The sequence below is a fragment of the Trichechus manatus genome, unplaced genomic scaffold (assembly GCF_000243295.1).
Source record: "Trichechus manatus latirostris isolate Lorelei unplaced genomic scaffold, TriManLat1.0 scaffold00028, whole genome shotgun sequence".
NCBI classification, from domain to species: domain Eukaryota; kingdom Metazoa; phylum Chordata; class Mammalia; order Sirenia; family Trichechidae; genus Trichechus; species Trichechus manatus.
In genome coordinates, this window is record NW_004443964.1 from 21,982,659 (window position 1) to 21,996,711 (window position 14,053).

At 33.4% G+C, this 14,053-nt stretch overlaps 1 protein-coding gene across 1 annotated transcript; it reads right to left on the minus strand.

Annotated features, from left to right (window-relative positions):
- Nucleotides 1-261: 261 nt before the first annotated feature.
- Nucleotides 262-13,965, minus strand: MEIOC (meiosis specific with coiled-coil domain). The gene is made up of 8 exons (XM_023729443.1): nucleotides 13,873-13,965; nucleotides 13,610-13,744; nucleotides 11,716-11,873; nucleotides 9,769-9,876; nucleotides 6,783-8,652; nucleotides 6,138-6,272; nucleotides 3,238-3,418; nucleotides 262-2,522 (listed from the first exon to the last, which is right to left on the minus strand). Exons 1-8 carry the CDS (start codon nucleotides 13,963-13,965, stop codon nucleotides 2,293-2,295), a joined length of 2,910 nt encoding a protein of 969 aa, XP_023585211.1. The 3' UTR covers nucleotides 262-2,292.
- Between the last annotated feature and the right edge of the window lie 88 nt (nucleotides 13,966-14,053).

Below are 14,053 nucleotides of genomic sequence, written 5' to 3' on the forward strand. Positions count from 1 at the left end.
TGCTAAGTGAAAGTATGGCAGTTCGAACCTACCTGCTGCTCCACAGGAGAAAGATGTTAACAGTCTGCTTCTGTAAAGAAACCCTATGGAGCAGTTCTACCCTGTCCTGTAGTGTCACTGTGAGTCGGAATCGACTTGTTGGCAGTGGGTTTGCTTTTATTTTCTATGGTTAAAACTGACATTTTAGACCAAATTTGGGATTTCAGTTGGTAACATTCTTAACCCTCTAAAAATTTATAGTAGCATACTATTCAAGTGGGAGGGACAGTAATTTTCAATCACCTTTATATAAATTGTGTTTTCCATTTTCTTAAAAAAATGAATATGCCAAATTCTTTTGGATTAGAAATGGTGGTAGCATCAGTTTCACTGTAAATCATATGTGATAGAAGCTATGTCAAAAATAAAGACGACGAGCTAATTTAAGAATTATGTACTAGGTAACATGTTATTTAGATTAATAACATTTTAAAGAATTTTTTGTGTCTGGTTTTTGTTAAGGGACTGGTGTTTCGTTTCTGACCACTATCATGTAAAGACTTCCTCAGAATTTTTATTTTGGTATCCCTGGATAAAGGTAAAGCAAAAATTTCATCTATGAAGGATGTTAGGTTAGATCCAAGGACAGCTGAATGGCATTGGTTTCAATCTACCAACATTATGAAATTTGAAACTTAGCATCAGTTCTTAACAATTAAATGAAATTTGATTGGTTTTCTGACATGAGTTTCTCTTTTAAGGTAAGAAACTAATACAAACATAAAAAATGATACTAAATATTTTCAACAAAGTAATTTATTTTTTACCTGACAGAATAAATTGAGTACAATATTTGTTTTTATAACATCTAACATGTCTTATGTCAAACTTAACCACTTTCTATGCAGTGACTGGTGGGGTGATCTGTTTTATTTAGCTACCCTCAATGTAATTCATTTGGGTAGTTCTAAGGCATATCAGTGATCAAAATGTTTTTCCCTACAGTTACTCCTGCATTCTCAATCAGTTTCTTCTGCACATCATCTAAAGAAAATTTATGTGGTGTGATTACACTCTTTTTTTATTTTTATTTTTTTAATACCAGGATTTCTAAAACTAGGAAAAACACCAACATTTAAAACATCAGTGTTTCTAGTCAAGGATAGTTCAATTAAATTTCATCAGTACATTATATTATAGTTCAACTCATGCTAGAATTGTTAAAACCCAAGATCTTCTGAGTCACATAATACCAACATTTCATATTAATGAATAAATTATTCAAGTTCCATACAAAGATATTAAATGATGAGAAACAGAAAAGGCCAAGCTTTCAAGAGCTCTTAAAAAAAAATACAGAAGCAAACTAATGAACATGACTACACAAAATATACACTAACCAATTGCAAACTAAACTTGTTAAAGATTAACCTTAAAAAAATACATTTTAGAACTTCCTGATACCCTCATAAAAGGCAGCAAACTAAGGGTATTAAAATAGTCATTATTTTAAATACCGTGCATCGAGTCTAAAAGACCCAGATAAAGGAAATGTTTTGTTTTGATTCAATTTAAATATTTTAAAACTGGAAATATTTAATAATTGATAGTATAAATTTTAAGGAATATACACAAATGATTTGAACAGGTTTTATATTCAGTAACTTGCATGGTTTTTACACCGGCACTTTTATCACTAATTTAGGAGAATCAGATGCATTTCCCTCCATATATATTTAGGCACTAAGATTTCAAATTTATAAATATGGTAGTATTTTAAATATTAAATTTTTACATGAATATTGAGTTTATCCTTGTCTTCCTTTGTTTCCTAGGTATTATCCAGTTTCATAAGGAAAACACATCACAATCAAAACTTGTCTTGGTTACTAGACTGTAACCATAATTGGGTTACAGTCACTTAGATTCATTATTTGGAGTTACACTTACTAAGGCAGACCTAAATGAAACTTCTGTCCTAAAAGAATTTCACATATGCATTTACCTGCACTGCAGAATGGGTTTAAGCAATATATTAGCTGTTAGGAAATATTTCATTTACTTAAACTTGTTATCTTTGACTACTCAGAACTTCTAGGTAGCCAATTTTACCTTGGAGTTCACTTTAAACTATATCTGATTCATTCCAAATAGAAGATTTTTAAATAGAAGTTAGACTTCATTAAGGTATTAACTTTAAATCTGAAAGAAAATTAAGGTATTGAAATTTTCAAGTTTGACAAGTTCATTAAAATTAGCATGTCTTGATACATTTACTTATCAGCTTTTATTCTTCTTTTTGCTGGCATTTCCTTAATGTTTGTTTGCTTCACCTCTCTGGTTCATTGGATTGCTACTATTTACGCTTTCATGGATTTTATCTTCACAGTTTACTATATCTTGTAAAGCCTTTTCCGTATCTGCTTGGCCAGCTGTACTGGCTGTTTTTGGCAAGGTCATCTGCAGTGCACACCATAGGGTAGTGCGTGCTTTCCGAGTAGCCACACACATCTCTTTAATTGCTGAAGCAAGAGCAAAAACATCTGTAAAAGAAATGTTCAGGGTGAGTTCACATTAGATACCATTAAAAAATCTTTTAACTCTTTAAAAATGTTTATATATTTTTAATTTTATTGTGGTAAAATATATATAACAAAACATTTGCGATTTTAATCTTTTTAAGTGTACAATTCAGTGACATTAATTGCATTAACCACGTTGTGCAACCATCACCAGCACCCATTCCCAAATATTTTTCATCACCCTCAACAGAAACTCAGTATAGCCCCTGGTAAACACTGGCAAACTCAGTACAGTCCCTGGTAAACACTAATAAACTTTTTGTCTCTATGCATTTGCCTGTACTAGACATTTCATGTAAATGAGATATAAATGAGATCATTTTGTATCTGACTTATTTCACTCAGAATAATGTCTTCAAGAACCCCTTTAATTCTTAGAAAGCCCTGTGCAGTTGCTACTCAATGATCAAACATTATTTTTATAAAAGAAAGATGGCTACTGACTGAGCTAATCAATATACTTAAAACTTTGGTACTTTATTTCTTACTTGTATGACAATGACTATGCTTTGAATAGAAACAAACTTTGTCTTAAGATAGTTATATTTAAATAGATAAAATTAGATAAGTGTAAATTGTAGAAATCCAATCTTTTAACCTCAGTTAGAATCTGATTTTACTAACACTCAAATTAGTGCATTGCCTTAGCAAAAAGAATATGCGTTAATATTTGTACCTCTGTCATCTTGGCATCTAGGAACTCCTTGCCTTTGCCGATTTGAAGCATTTACAATTTCATCCTTTCTACGTGACTGTACAATGTGAATGGACTCTAAGTGTCTATCGAGAGCAGTAGAGATATTGGCATGAAGGGGAGAGCTTCGAAGACGTTCCATTTTGCCTAGTAAAGTCACAACCTGCGGGAAACATTTTAAATTTTGGTAAGGCATGTAACCACATTGCCCTGCCATTAACATATGTAACAGCAAATCTTCGATGAAGCAGAATAGAGATGAGAGCAATAATATTCATTCAATAAATATCTGAATGCTTACTGTGTCTTGGACACTATGCAGGCAGAAACAGACGGAAAGTCAGTCTTTTATGTACGTGTACATTAATTCTAAAAGCTTTCAGGTTGTTAATTATTGAGAATAAGCAACAATGAAAAAGTCAAACGTTCAAACATTTCTGTGTCATTAACAGGAAGTGCAAATGTAATATCCAATATTACTTTTGGCAAATAAGAGAACAGCCTGCAAATAGAACATTTTAGGAGGTATTGTAATCTAAAGGGAAAAAAACTGAGCTAAAAGGGAGAAACCCTAGATTAATTAAATCTGACCTTAGGAAGTCCTTAATCTTTCTAGGTCTCCAATCTTCTCCTTTTGGAAATCAGAAATATTCTGACTAATGAATTGTTAAAATTGCTAAGGAAAATTAGGAAGTTTCAACTCGCTGGGGTTAAACTTAAAAAAGAAAAGGACACTGGATGTATCTGATCAGGAATCATGAGGGGGACTATGTTTCATAGTTGTATTTGCTTGACTTGTTTCAAATTCCAAACTTGGAATGTGTATAAAAAGAATTTTTTAAATAATTAGGATGTTGAATATCAAGTATATACAGTAATTACCTTTAGAAGGTAAATGATTTAACAATTCACATTAGAACTTGGTGTTCAGTAACTGGAGAGAGCAGTAAAATACTCAAGAAGCTAAAGGCACCTGAATGAATGCCTCTCTAACCTTACACTCAAATCAAGTTTCTCTGGAATAAGTCTATACCAGTTTGGCCCATGGAGAAAACAAAAGTATACAGGTATTATTTTCCTACCAACTCTACACCAAATCCTTGGGGGAAACAAAACAGCAAAAGAGAAAAATACATGCAGAAAACTACCGTGAACTACTAATTAGTATATATTTTTAAAATAAGATGGAATCACTTTGAATAGTTAAGTATAAAGAAAGTAATTTGCACAAGTGGTTTTAATAAACTTTTAAAAGATTTTTTTGCAGAATTCTACAAAACTAGCAAACTAGAAAATAGTGCACCCAAAAATATTTTTACCCTTTGTGTATTACTGAAATAATTGCTAAGTATAAATAAAATTATAATAGCTATGAATATAACCTAAACTGATGCAAAGGATAAGCGTAGCTGGAAAAAGTATATTTGTTAATATCCACAGTTTTTGAACCTTTTATTTATTGCTAAAAGTGTATTACTGAGATAAAGGAATTTTAACTTGAAACAATTTTAAGAAAAAAAATGAAAAAGATGTTTATTAACATCTGGCTGTAACCCACATCAGTATCTGAATATAAAACACCCATTGCCATCGAGTCGATTCCAACTCCTAGTGACCCTACAGAACAGAGTAGAACTGCCCCATAGGGTTTCCAAGGCTGTAATCTTTATGAGAGCAGACTGCCACATCTTTCTCTCGCGGAGGGGCTGATGGGTTTGAACCTCTGACATTTAGGTTAGCAGCTGAGCACTTAACCACCTCGTCACCAGGGCTCCTTGTATTTGAATATACCATGGATAAATTCCATTTATAGATTTACAAATTTGATAAAAGAATTTCAACTGAAAAGGTGAAAGCTAGGTAAAATTGATCTTTTTCCAGTGAAGTAGTTCATATCTATATTAAAGACAGCATGTTTAGGTGCATAGTTTTCTCCAGGTATCTTTATCAAATTTTACATGGAAAACAGTGTGAAGTTTTTAAAAAAGAAAAGTAAAAAAATTAAGACGTATACCCTACTCTATTAAAGTTGCTTAGAAAATTCTGAAATTAAAAAGGAGATAATAGAAATAATCATTTGTGTTACTGGGATTCTTTACATTTGATTTGAAGCAATCTGTGTAAGGTGGAAACCTGTTAGAGAAGGAAAACTCAAATATTTTCCACTAACAGAGCACAACAGAAAAGTGGTAAGACTGCACCCTGTCAAAGCTGGAAAACTTGTGAGACCAGGAAAAACGAGCATGTCCCATTGAGTTCCGGCTCTCACAGGTTTCATTGTACTACTTTTCCAAAACAAAGCTATTTTGTAAAATTATACACATCTACATAATCCAGTTTACCACTATTTAATATATTGCTGGATAAACTTCATGCTTGTTGAATGATTCAAGAGTGCTGGCTTAAGAAAATGAAAAACGGTAATTCCCTGTTCATTTACCATCTTGTATCCTATAGGGTCACTATGAGTCAGAATCACCTCGACGGCAACACTGTTTTTTTTTAATAACTCAAATCTAGTTTGCTCATCAAGCTAGAAAACAAATGTTTGTGACTAAGAAATGGAACTTTCTCTAAAGTAGTATTTAAAATGGCTTTTGCTTTAAAAAAAATTTATTTTGGGGATTAGCTCCATTGCCAATTTTGGTGTGAAAGCGGAACCACTTAAATTACTGAAGCTACTTTTCAAATGATTGAAGCCATTTTCCCTTTTCTAAGTATGTATTAACCATAGTTCTAGGACCAAACATGGAAAAGACTATGTTTCAAAAAATTCCATGTAAATGTGATTTTAAAATCCTATAGAACTATAACTTGCTAAAGTGTTTAAAAATTTTATCAAGCAATTTTAAAATCCACTATTGGATGTTTTTACAGCTTACTCTGGCTTGTTCTCGAAGTTCATCCACAATTAAGCGATCAACTCTAGAAGGATTGGAGGTCAGCCTTGGAATTGGAGTGTTATTAGTACTGGATACTTTTTTTCCTGGGTAATTCTTTGCAAGGGCCAGTTCAGTCTGTAAAAAATTATATAATTTTTAGATGATGAATTTTCTAAATAAGCTTCAACAGTGAATAATATTTCTCATTGGCCTGAGAAATAAGATGAAAAATATCACTTAAAAAATTGTTTTGGTGTCAATAAGGCAACAAATATAAACCACAGTACCATAGTGTTTTTCTGTCATACTTCATACATATAAATATATCCAAACACCTGGACACTCTTACAATTTAATACTAAAAAATTCAAAGAAATACATTTTTAACCTATTAAGAAAATAGTCTACTTCATAGGCAAAACAAACTTTACAAAAAATTAGAACATAAAAAACAATTAAGAAACCTCAAGCTTTTTAGTCTTTAAGTCACCTAGTTAATATCTTATAGTCATGAACTTAACAAATACTGCATATTATAAAAGAATTCAGCTTAAGAGATGAAGCAAATATTCAAACTACTAAGGTAAATATAGTGAAAATAGAGGGAACATATTAATTATTCCTAAATGAATAGCTTTATGTTACCTTTTTTCTCTCCTTTTCTAATGCTCTCCACTGTTCATAGCACTCTTCTAGACGAATATGAAGTTCACTGGCTGGTCCACTACGGGTTTTAATTGGTCTTTGAAATCCAAAAGTTGGCACGAAACCAGAAAAGGAATTATCACCATACATCATATCATTAAAATAAGGGTATAAATGGCTTAAGTCATCATAAGAAAACAAATCATAGGAATCTAACAGTGGAATAACAGAATGGCCAAATGGGTGGGTAGATCTTAGGGGAAACCCATTTGAACCAAGTTGTTGAAAACTCTGATTATGCCTTAAATCTCCCATCATATAATTATTAGAAAAGCATGATGCCTGTGTGCGATTCACACGGCTATTAATATTGCTGTCTCCACTTCCCTGTCTGTGGCTATTAAAATGACCCTGTGACTCCAACAGATCTTGATATGTATTTTGAGATAAGCCATCTAAATGCTTTGGACCTTCCTCAGGATCATAATGTCCACTCTGGGGCTTCGCTTGAAAATTATGTTTGTTCACGTTTCCAATGATCCCATATTGCTGAGCTGAATAATTATCACAAAATCCATTTGACTGCTTTATTTTTTTATCAGTAACCGATTCAAAGAGATTTTCTTCTCCAGTTTTTGTCAGTCCTTCCAAGTGATTGACAGATTGAATTCTTTCTGCACCACTGTAACTGAAATCAAAACTAGAAAATGTTGAAGGGTTTTCTTGGCAATACTTTTGAAATAGATTGTTATTTGGGGTTAAATTTGTGGATGATAGTTGGGGGAAATCTGAATGGTTAGAACCTTTTGAAGCAGCACTTAAATGATTATTTAATTTCATCAAGTTACCTTGATTTCGATAAGGAATAGGAGTGTTATTTTTTGTTTGAACATTCATCCAAGTTGGTCTATTTAAGCTGATACCTCCTGAAGATGTTGCTGCGTTTGATAATAAATTCACTGATTTAAAATACTCAGAATTTGGAGGATCAGGTTTAGCAAACTGCTGCTTTTCTGTGACATTAGCAAAATCACTATTAGCTGGGCAAGTTGTATGAGGTTTCAGTCCATATTCTGATTTTAAGCCAAAATCAGCAGTGAATGCCGCTTCCTTTGCAAACTGCTTTTCTGTCAGATGTGGTGTAGTTTTGGGAAATGTGAAATTCTGCTGGTCAGGTATTGTCTCCTCCATCTTTTTCTGATTTGCTGGTTTAACTTGAAATAACTTTGTGTAGGTGTCTGCTTCTACAGTTGGTGTTTCTGGTGTGCCATTGGCTAATTTTTTGCTGTCTTGGACACTAAAATTTGAACATTTATTAAGCTTAGCTTTATTAGGGTGAGCATATTCTGGATATCTACAGTAATCTGCATTTTCATTGTATCTATTGAATTGGGAAAGAAACATCTCTGCCCTTTTTTGCTGTAATGGTGCTTCAAGACCTTTAGCACATATTTTTTCTCTCCCATAAGGGTAAGTATCAACTCCTGATTCTTTCATGATGTCAGACAGACCAGTTTGTGGTGTAAAGCAGTTTTTGATAAATGGATATTCTTGGAATGTTGTTTTAGCTGTATCGCTTGTCTGAATATTGTAACAGTTAGAATGATCACTTCGTGAGGGGTACATCCATTGTTCTTCGAGGTCTAAACCAGTAAATCCATGATAAAGTTCATCTATTTTTTGTTGTGGTGTGAGGTTACTATTATGCAGGTATTGCTTTTCCACTGCTGACACAGATTCACCACTATAAAAGGCTTGCTGAGAGATGGCTGTATCTATTGGCCTTTTGGTTTCTGTTAAGAGGTCATGGTGATCTGCAAATCTGCTTGTGTTCACTGGCCAAACTGACTTTAAGTTGGAGGAGCAGGCCCTAGAACAAGTAAATATATTCAATTACAACTTAGGTTTTAAAGACTTTATTTCCTCAGTGAAGAAGATAGGAAAGGCTTTCAAAAACATTTATCTTGCCCCACCTCATCATTCATTAATTGTTTCCAATTTTGTCTTATAAGTTACCATTACCTCCAGATAATTCTCTATCACTTGAAATGTGTTATATGCTATATAAATATGCATTTTGAATCTAATATGCCTTCACTGTACTTTCCCAAGAGGCATTAACTAAAGTTTAATGCTGGTGACTGCATGGTCTTAGATGAATTATCTAGTAAGCAGAGAACAAAGTAAGTTTTTTCTTTGATTAGGTTATTATATAATACAAAAGTGTGAGTCAAACAGTTTTTTTAATGAAAAAGATGTGTTCTGCTTAAACTATTTTTGAAATTAAAATATTTTAATTGGTTACATGTGTGTTACACACTTCCCTGTTTATGAAATAGAGCATTTGGGTAGTATGGCTTCCACACCCAAATAAAACAAAGCATATTTAAAAATTTTTACCACATGAATAAAATCCATGTGTATTTCTGCATAGCAGTAATGATAGTTTTATTCTTTGGGATCTACATATAAAAGCTCCTAGGAATTTACACTCTTTAAGCCAAACTTTAGCTCATGAACTCAAGGGAAATAGCTCTGAATTATGCAAGAATAGTTTTCCAAATGAAAACTTTCAATTATATGGAAAGTATTTAAGCAAAATCAAGTCCCCTAGAAACAAATATTTGAATTAAGATGTCTACTGCCAGATGATCCTCTATTAAGTAAAAATAAAAGCTAATAAACAATAGAGACAGAACACAGATTGGTGGTTGCCAGGGGTTGTGGGAGGGAGGAATGGGAATAACTGCTTAATGGATATGAGGTTTCCTTTTGGGGTTCTGAAAATGTTTTGGAACGAGATGGAGGTGATGGTTGTAAAACATTGTGAATGTACTCAATGCCACTGAACTATTCACTTTAAAATGGTTAATTTTATGTTATGTCAATTTCACTTCAATTTTTAAAAAGTTAATAAACAGGGCAATGTGGTATATATGAATCTAAAAGTTTACTATATACTATATAGCTTATAAAATATACTAACCCCTCAGCAAAATATGGCTGTGACGACTTATCTTGTTCTTCCAAAATGTTAGACACAAGTCCATATAAGTCTGTTTCACTGCCATAGTCATTTCTTTCAGTTTGAATCCTAAAAATAAATGAACACCAACTGTAAATTATTTTATTCATACTGAAATACAATAGGTTGCTTTCTGTTTCTAGGCTTATTCTACCATATTTGGACTGAATCTACACTATTATTTCAAATAAAGAGGGGGTATGAACTCAAGAATATTTTCCACATTGGCATGGTATCTACCCTACATATTCATATTCATATCATATTCTAGTTCACAGTGTATGCCTACCTCTTATTTCTCCACAAGTGCTATTCATTTTAGGTGACCAAGATGTAAATCTCTGACCTATGATGTTGCAGACATGTTTGGTACCATGGCTGCTCCTGAAAGCATGTCTGGTTCTATTATATATCATTCCATCAACACTTGCTCAGTTTCTTCATTTGTGATTTGAAAACCATATGAACCTGCTGCTCTATTTTTGTGACTCTTTACACTGAATATTAGACAAAAAAGTGAAATGTTACCTGGTCATGTAGGTACCATAGCAATATTGCAGTTGTTCCCTAAACATAACAGATTTGGGGGACTAACCCTAATTTCTTGCCAAAGTAGTGACTGGAGTTCCATGAACCTGACATCCTACTTAGTGACTAATACTGTGTAAATAACACAAAATGTAAAAACCACAAGGAGATGAAAAATTAATTGGTACCTTTTTACCTCCTATAGATTTCGGGTAATTTCTATCCAGAAGTAATATGTTGTTTTAAATTGTAATTTCTTGGCTTTTTCATATCTTATTTTCCAATATTTCACAGTGTTAGGACATTTTAAAAATAATACCTTATATTTATGTAACATTTAAACATTTAATTCATCTTCATAACATAGGAAGGGCAGGCATTAGTAATCATTCAGTTATTATCTGTTGAATGAATGATCATTTGACATATGAAGAAATTTGTATTTTGCAAGGGTACATGACTTGCCAAACTTTACTATACACTTGCTGACCAAATTGTCTACCTACAAGTCTAATGCTTTTTACACTACATTGTGTTATTTCATAAAGATTTAATATAAAAGTTTTTTAAAATAATTTGTTAGTATACACCTAAAAAAATTCAATGTAATATACACTAAACTGTTAAGAGTTGTTATCTGGGGGTTACAGAATTATATAGCAGTATATAATCTTTCTAGTAAGATCATTATCTTAGACAATTTACCAGGATTTTAAAAAAAAGTAACTTTTTTTTAATTAGTAAGATTGAATTAATAACTCTCTTCCCTGGTTAAACTAAAGACATATCAGCCTATATCAACCTCTCCCTTATATATAGTTAAAATAAAAGTAGATGTCACTCCCTTAGGCTTCTCCTTGCAGTAGGCTCCCATATCCTATGCTTTTTAGGTAACCTCACTATACTTGCCTGGCATGTCATCGTCAGCATCAGCATCATCACTGTAAGATCTATGAAGCAGGGATAATGTTTGCTGTGTTAACTCTAGAATCCCCTGTAGGAGGGCATCTGACACACAGTTGAGGTTAGCTGCCTGTTTGTTGTGTACTTGTGAAGGAAAAAAGTATTGAAAACTTGGAATTGGATGAAAAAATAGATCTAGATATTATAACATTTATATTGTTTATCATTAGAAAGAGGAACTTCTTCAGATTTGTTCACTAAGGGTTCCCTCTAATTAATAAAAAAAAGTAATAACAAAAAATTATACACAAATAACTGCCCAGTTTAGGCTTTCCTAAAAGTTTGATAAAGGTAAAATTGTAATGCTACCGCATTAAAATTCTAATATAGGGAAAAAATGCTAATGCTCCTGGATTCCTATGTAATGAAACTTAAAAACACCTCATTTAGCTTGAAAAGCCTAATTTATTAATTTACCTGTTCTTGACATTGATCTGAGAATTAGAAGGTTGTTTAATATCATCTCCATAAGTAGACCACGGTGCATAGAAAAGTGAAGAATCTACAGAATTTGAATATTCTGTTGAGGAAGAAAGTGGAGTGTAGGTCTGCCTTAGGTCTACATTGTCTTCACTCTGAAATTTTATAAGAAATATTTGCCTGTCAGACACATCAAAACTTCATTTATTACAGAATATTAGCAAAATAATAAGCAATGAGGAAATAACACAGGAGTTAAGGGTTAGGAGACTTACATTCAAATCTAAACTTAGCTACTTTAGCTTACTCTGTTCCAGCGGTTGACAAACTTTTTCTGTAAAGAGCCAGATAGTAAATATTTTAGGCTATGCAGGCCATTAAAGCCTCCTCAATTCTGCTGTTTTAGCATCAAAGCAACCATAGACATAAATGGGCGTGGTTATGTTCCAATAAAACTTTATTTACAAAAGCAGACATCAGGAAGATTTAGCCCCTGGACCATGCCATTGTTTGCTGACCCCTGGTATAAAATGCCTACAGTGATAATAATTGCAGTTTTAATGTTTTGAGATGAGCATTATGAAGACACTAACGGAGTTATTTTTAATAAATCATAAACTAAACTGTCTTAACACTGCCAATCTGTGGGAGAAAAAAGTTAATGTATGTTTATATAGCATTTTGCAATTTTCAAAGAAATTCCACATACATTATTGCATTCAGTCAATCTTGTGACATAGGTATTATCTCTATATTAAAAACAAGGAAGCTGAGGCCACAAGTTAACTGAGACAGTAAATGACAAAACTAAAATCAAATCTCAGGGCCTTCTTACTCCTAGTCTAGGGCCTTTTTCCATATCTTTAATTTTCAGCCTAGTTTCTATTTCCAAGAGATATTGTAAAAATGAGATATGTAAAATGTCATTATCTCTCCAGAAATTTTAGATATTACTATATAAGTAGAAGAAAAATACAAGCATTTTTTTTGTGTTAATGCTTCTATAATGAATTTTGAGTAAACAAGATAAAAAGTTTGACTCTTAAGATTTTAATAAATTATTTAAATTTATTTCCAAAAAGGATGGAGGTACAGTGAAAACAATTAAAAAATACTTTAAAAAGTAGAATGAATTTAAAACAACAAACAAAAGAACATATCCAACTAATTTAGAATTTGTTTATTCTAGAAATTCCTTCCTTAAAAAGCCTGAAATCAAATTAAATCTAAGTAAATTTTAGTACAGATATAGCATTATAGAGAGCAGCAGAACACTGGTCTTTGGAATGAAAAGACCTGGGTTCCAGCTGAGTTATGCCACTTAGGGCACAAAGTCAAGCTCTCTGAGCCTCAAGTTTCTCAGTCCATACAGTGTGCATAATATTATACAAAATAAAATTATTTTAGGATATTGTTATAACTCAAAGTATAATATCAGCATTGATGGCATTGATGGGTAGGGGTAAATCAAGTGAAAACTAAATGTTTTAGGTGAGGTAAATCATAGCATGCTAAGACACTATTAAAGTCAGAGAATAAAGGAGGAAAATATTTCACCTGTCAATGATCAAAAGTATGTTTATACTGACTTGCAATAAATGCTTGAAGGAAAAAATACTTTATGGTCTTATTAAATAAATATGGGTTTTTCCTTCATTTCTGGCCTCATGTTATTCATGCTGAGAACAAGATGCAAACAGGAGTCAATGAAAAATCTTATTCCTTAAATTATTTTCAAAACAAAGAATGTATTTTGCAAACTCTGTATCTAAAATGCTGGCACCTGCTTTCTGGTCTAACCAGGGACCAATCTAAACACCTAAGCGAATCGGCTTGGGTAGATGAATCTTAGAATAAACGCTCTAACGAAGGGCTCAGTTTATCAATGGACCTGCGATTTGTAGCAATCATAGAAGGAAGTGGAGCCAGTCAGCATCACACTGTTGAACACATCTGTTAATCTACTGCTGGTGTCGGTACTGAGGTTCCAGCAGCGATTCGCACCTCCACGAAACGCCACTTTAGGCTGCACAAAAAGGATAGGAAATGGAGAAAGACATCAGCAGTGGAAAGCCACGGCTGCAACCGCCAGACGACTGTTCTCACTTGACCGTTTGAGTCCCTCAATTCCCAATCCTCTCAGAGGGCGCTAACGTGGGGCCCCGCGCTGCTGTCCCCGATCCCTCTACTCTGGGCCACCTGCGGGCTGACCCTGAGGCCCCACCGCCGGCCATCGTGGCCCGACATGGGAGAGGCGGCGGCTGCCAGGCCGTCGCGGCCACCCCAGCCCCGGCCGGCCGGTCCTGTCACCCGCGCCGCGATCGCCCTCCCGGGC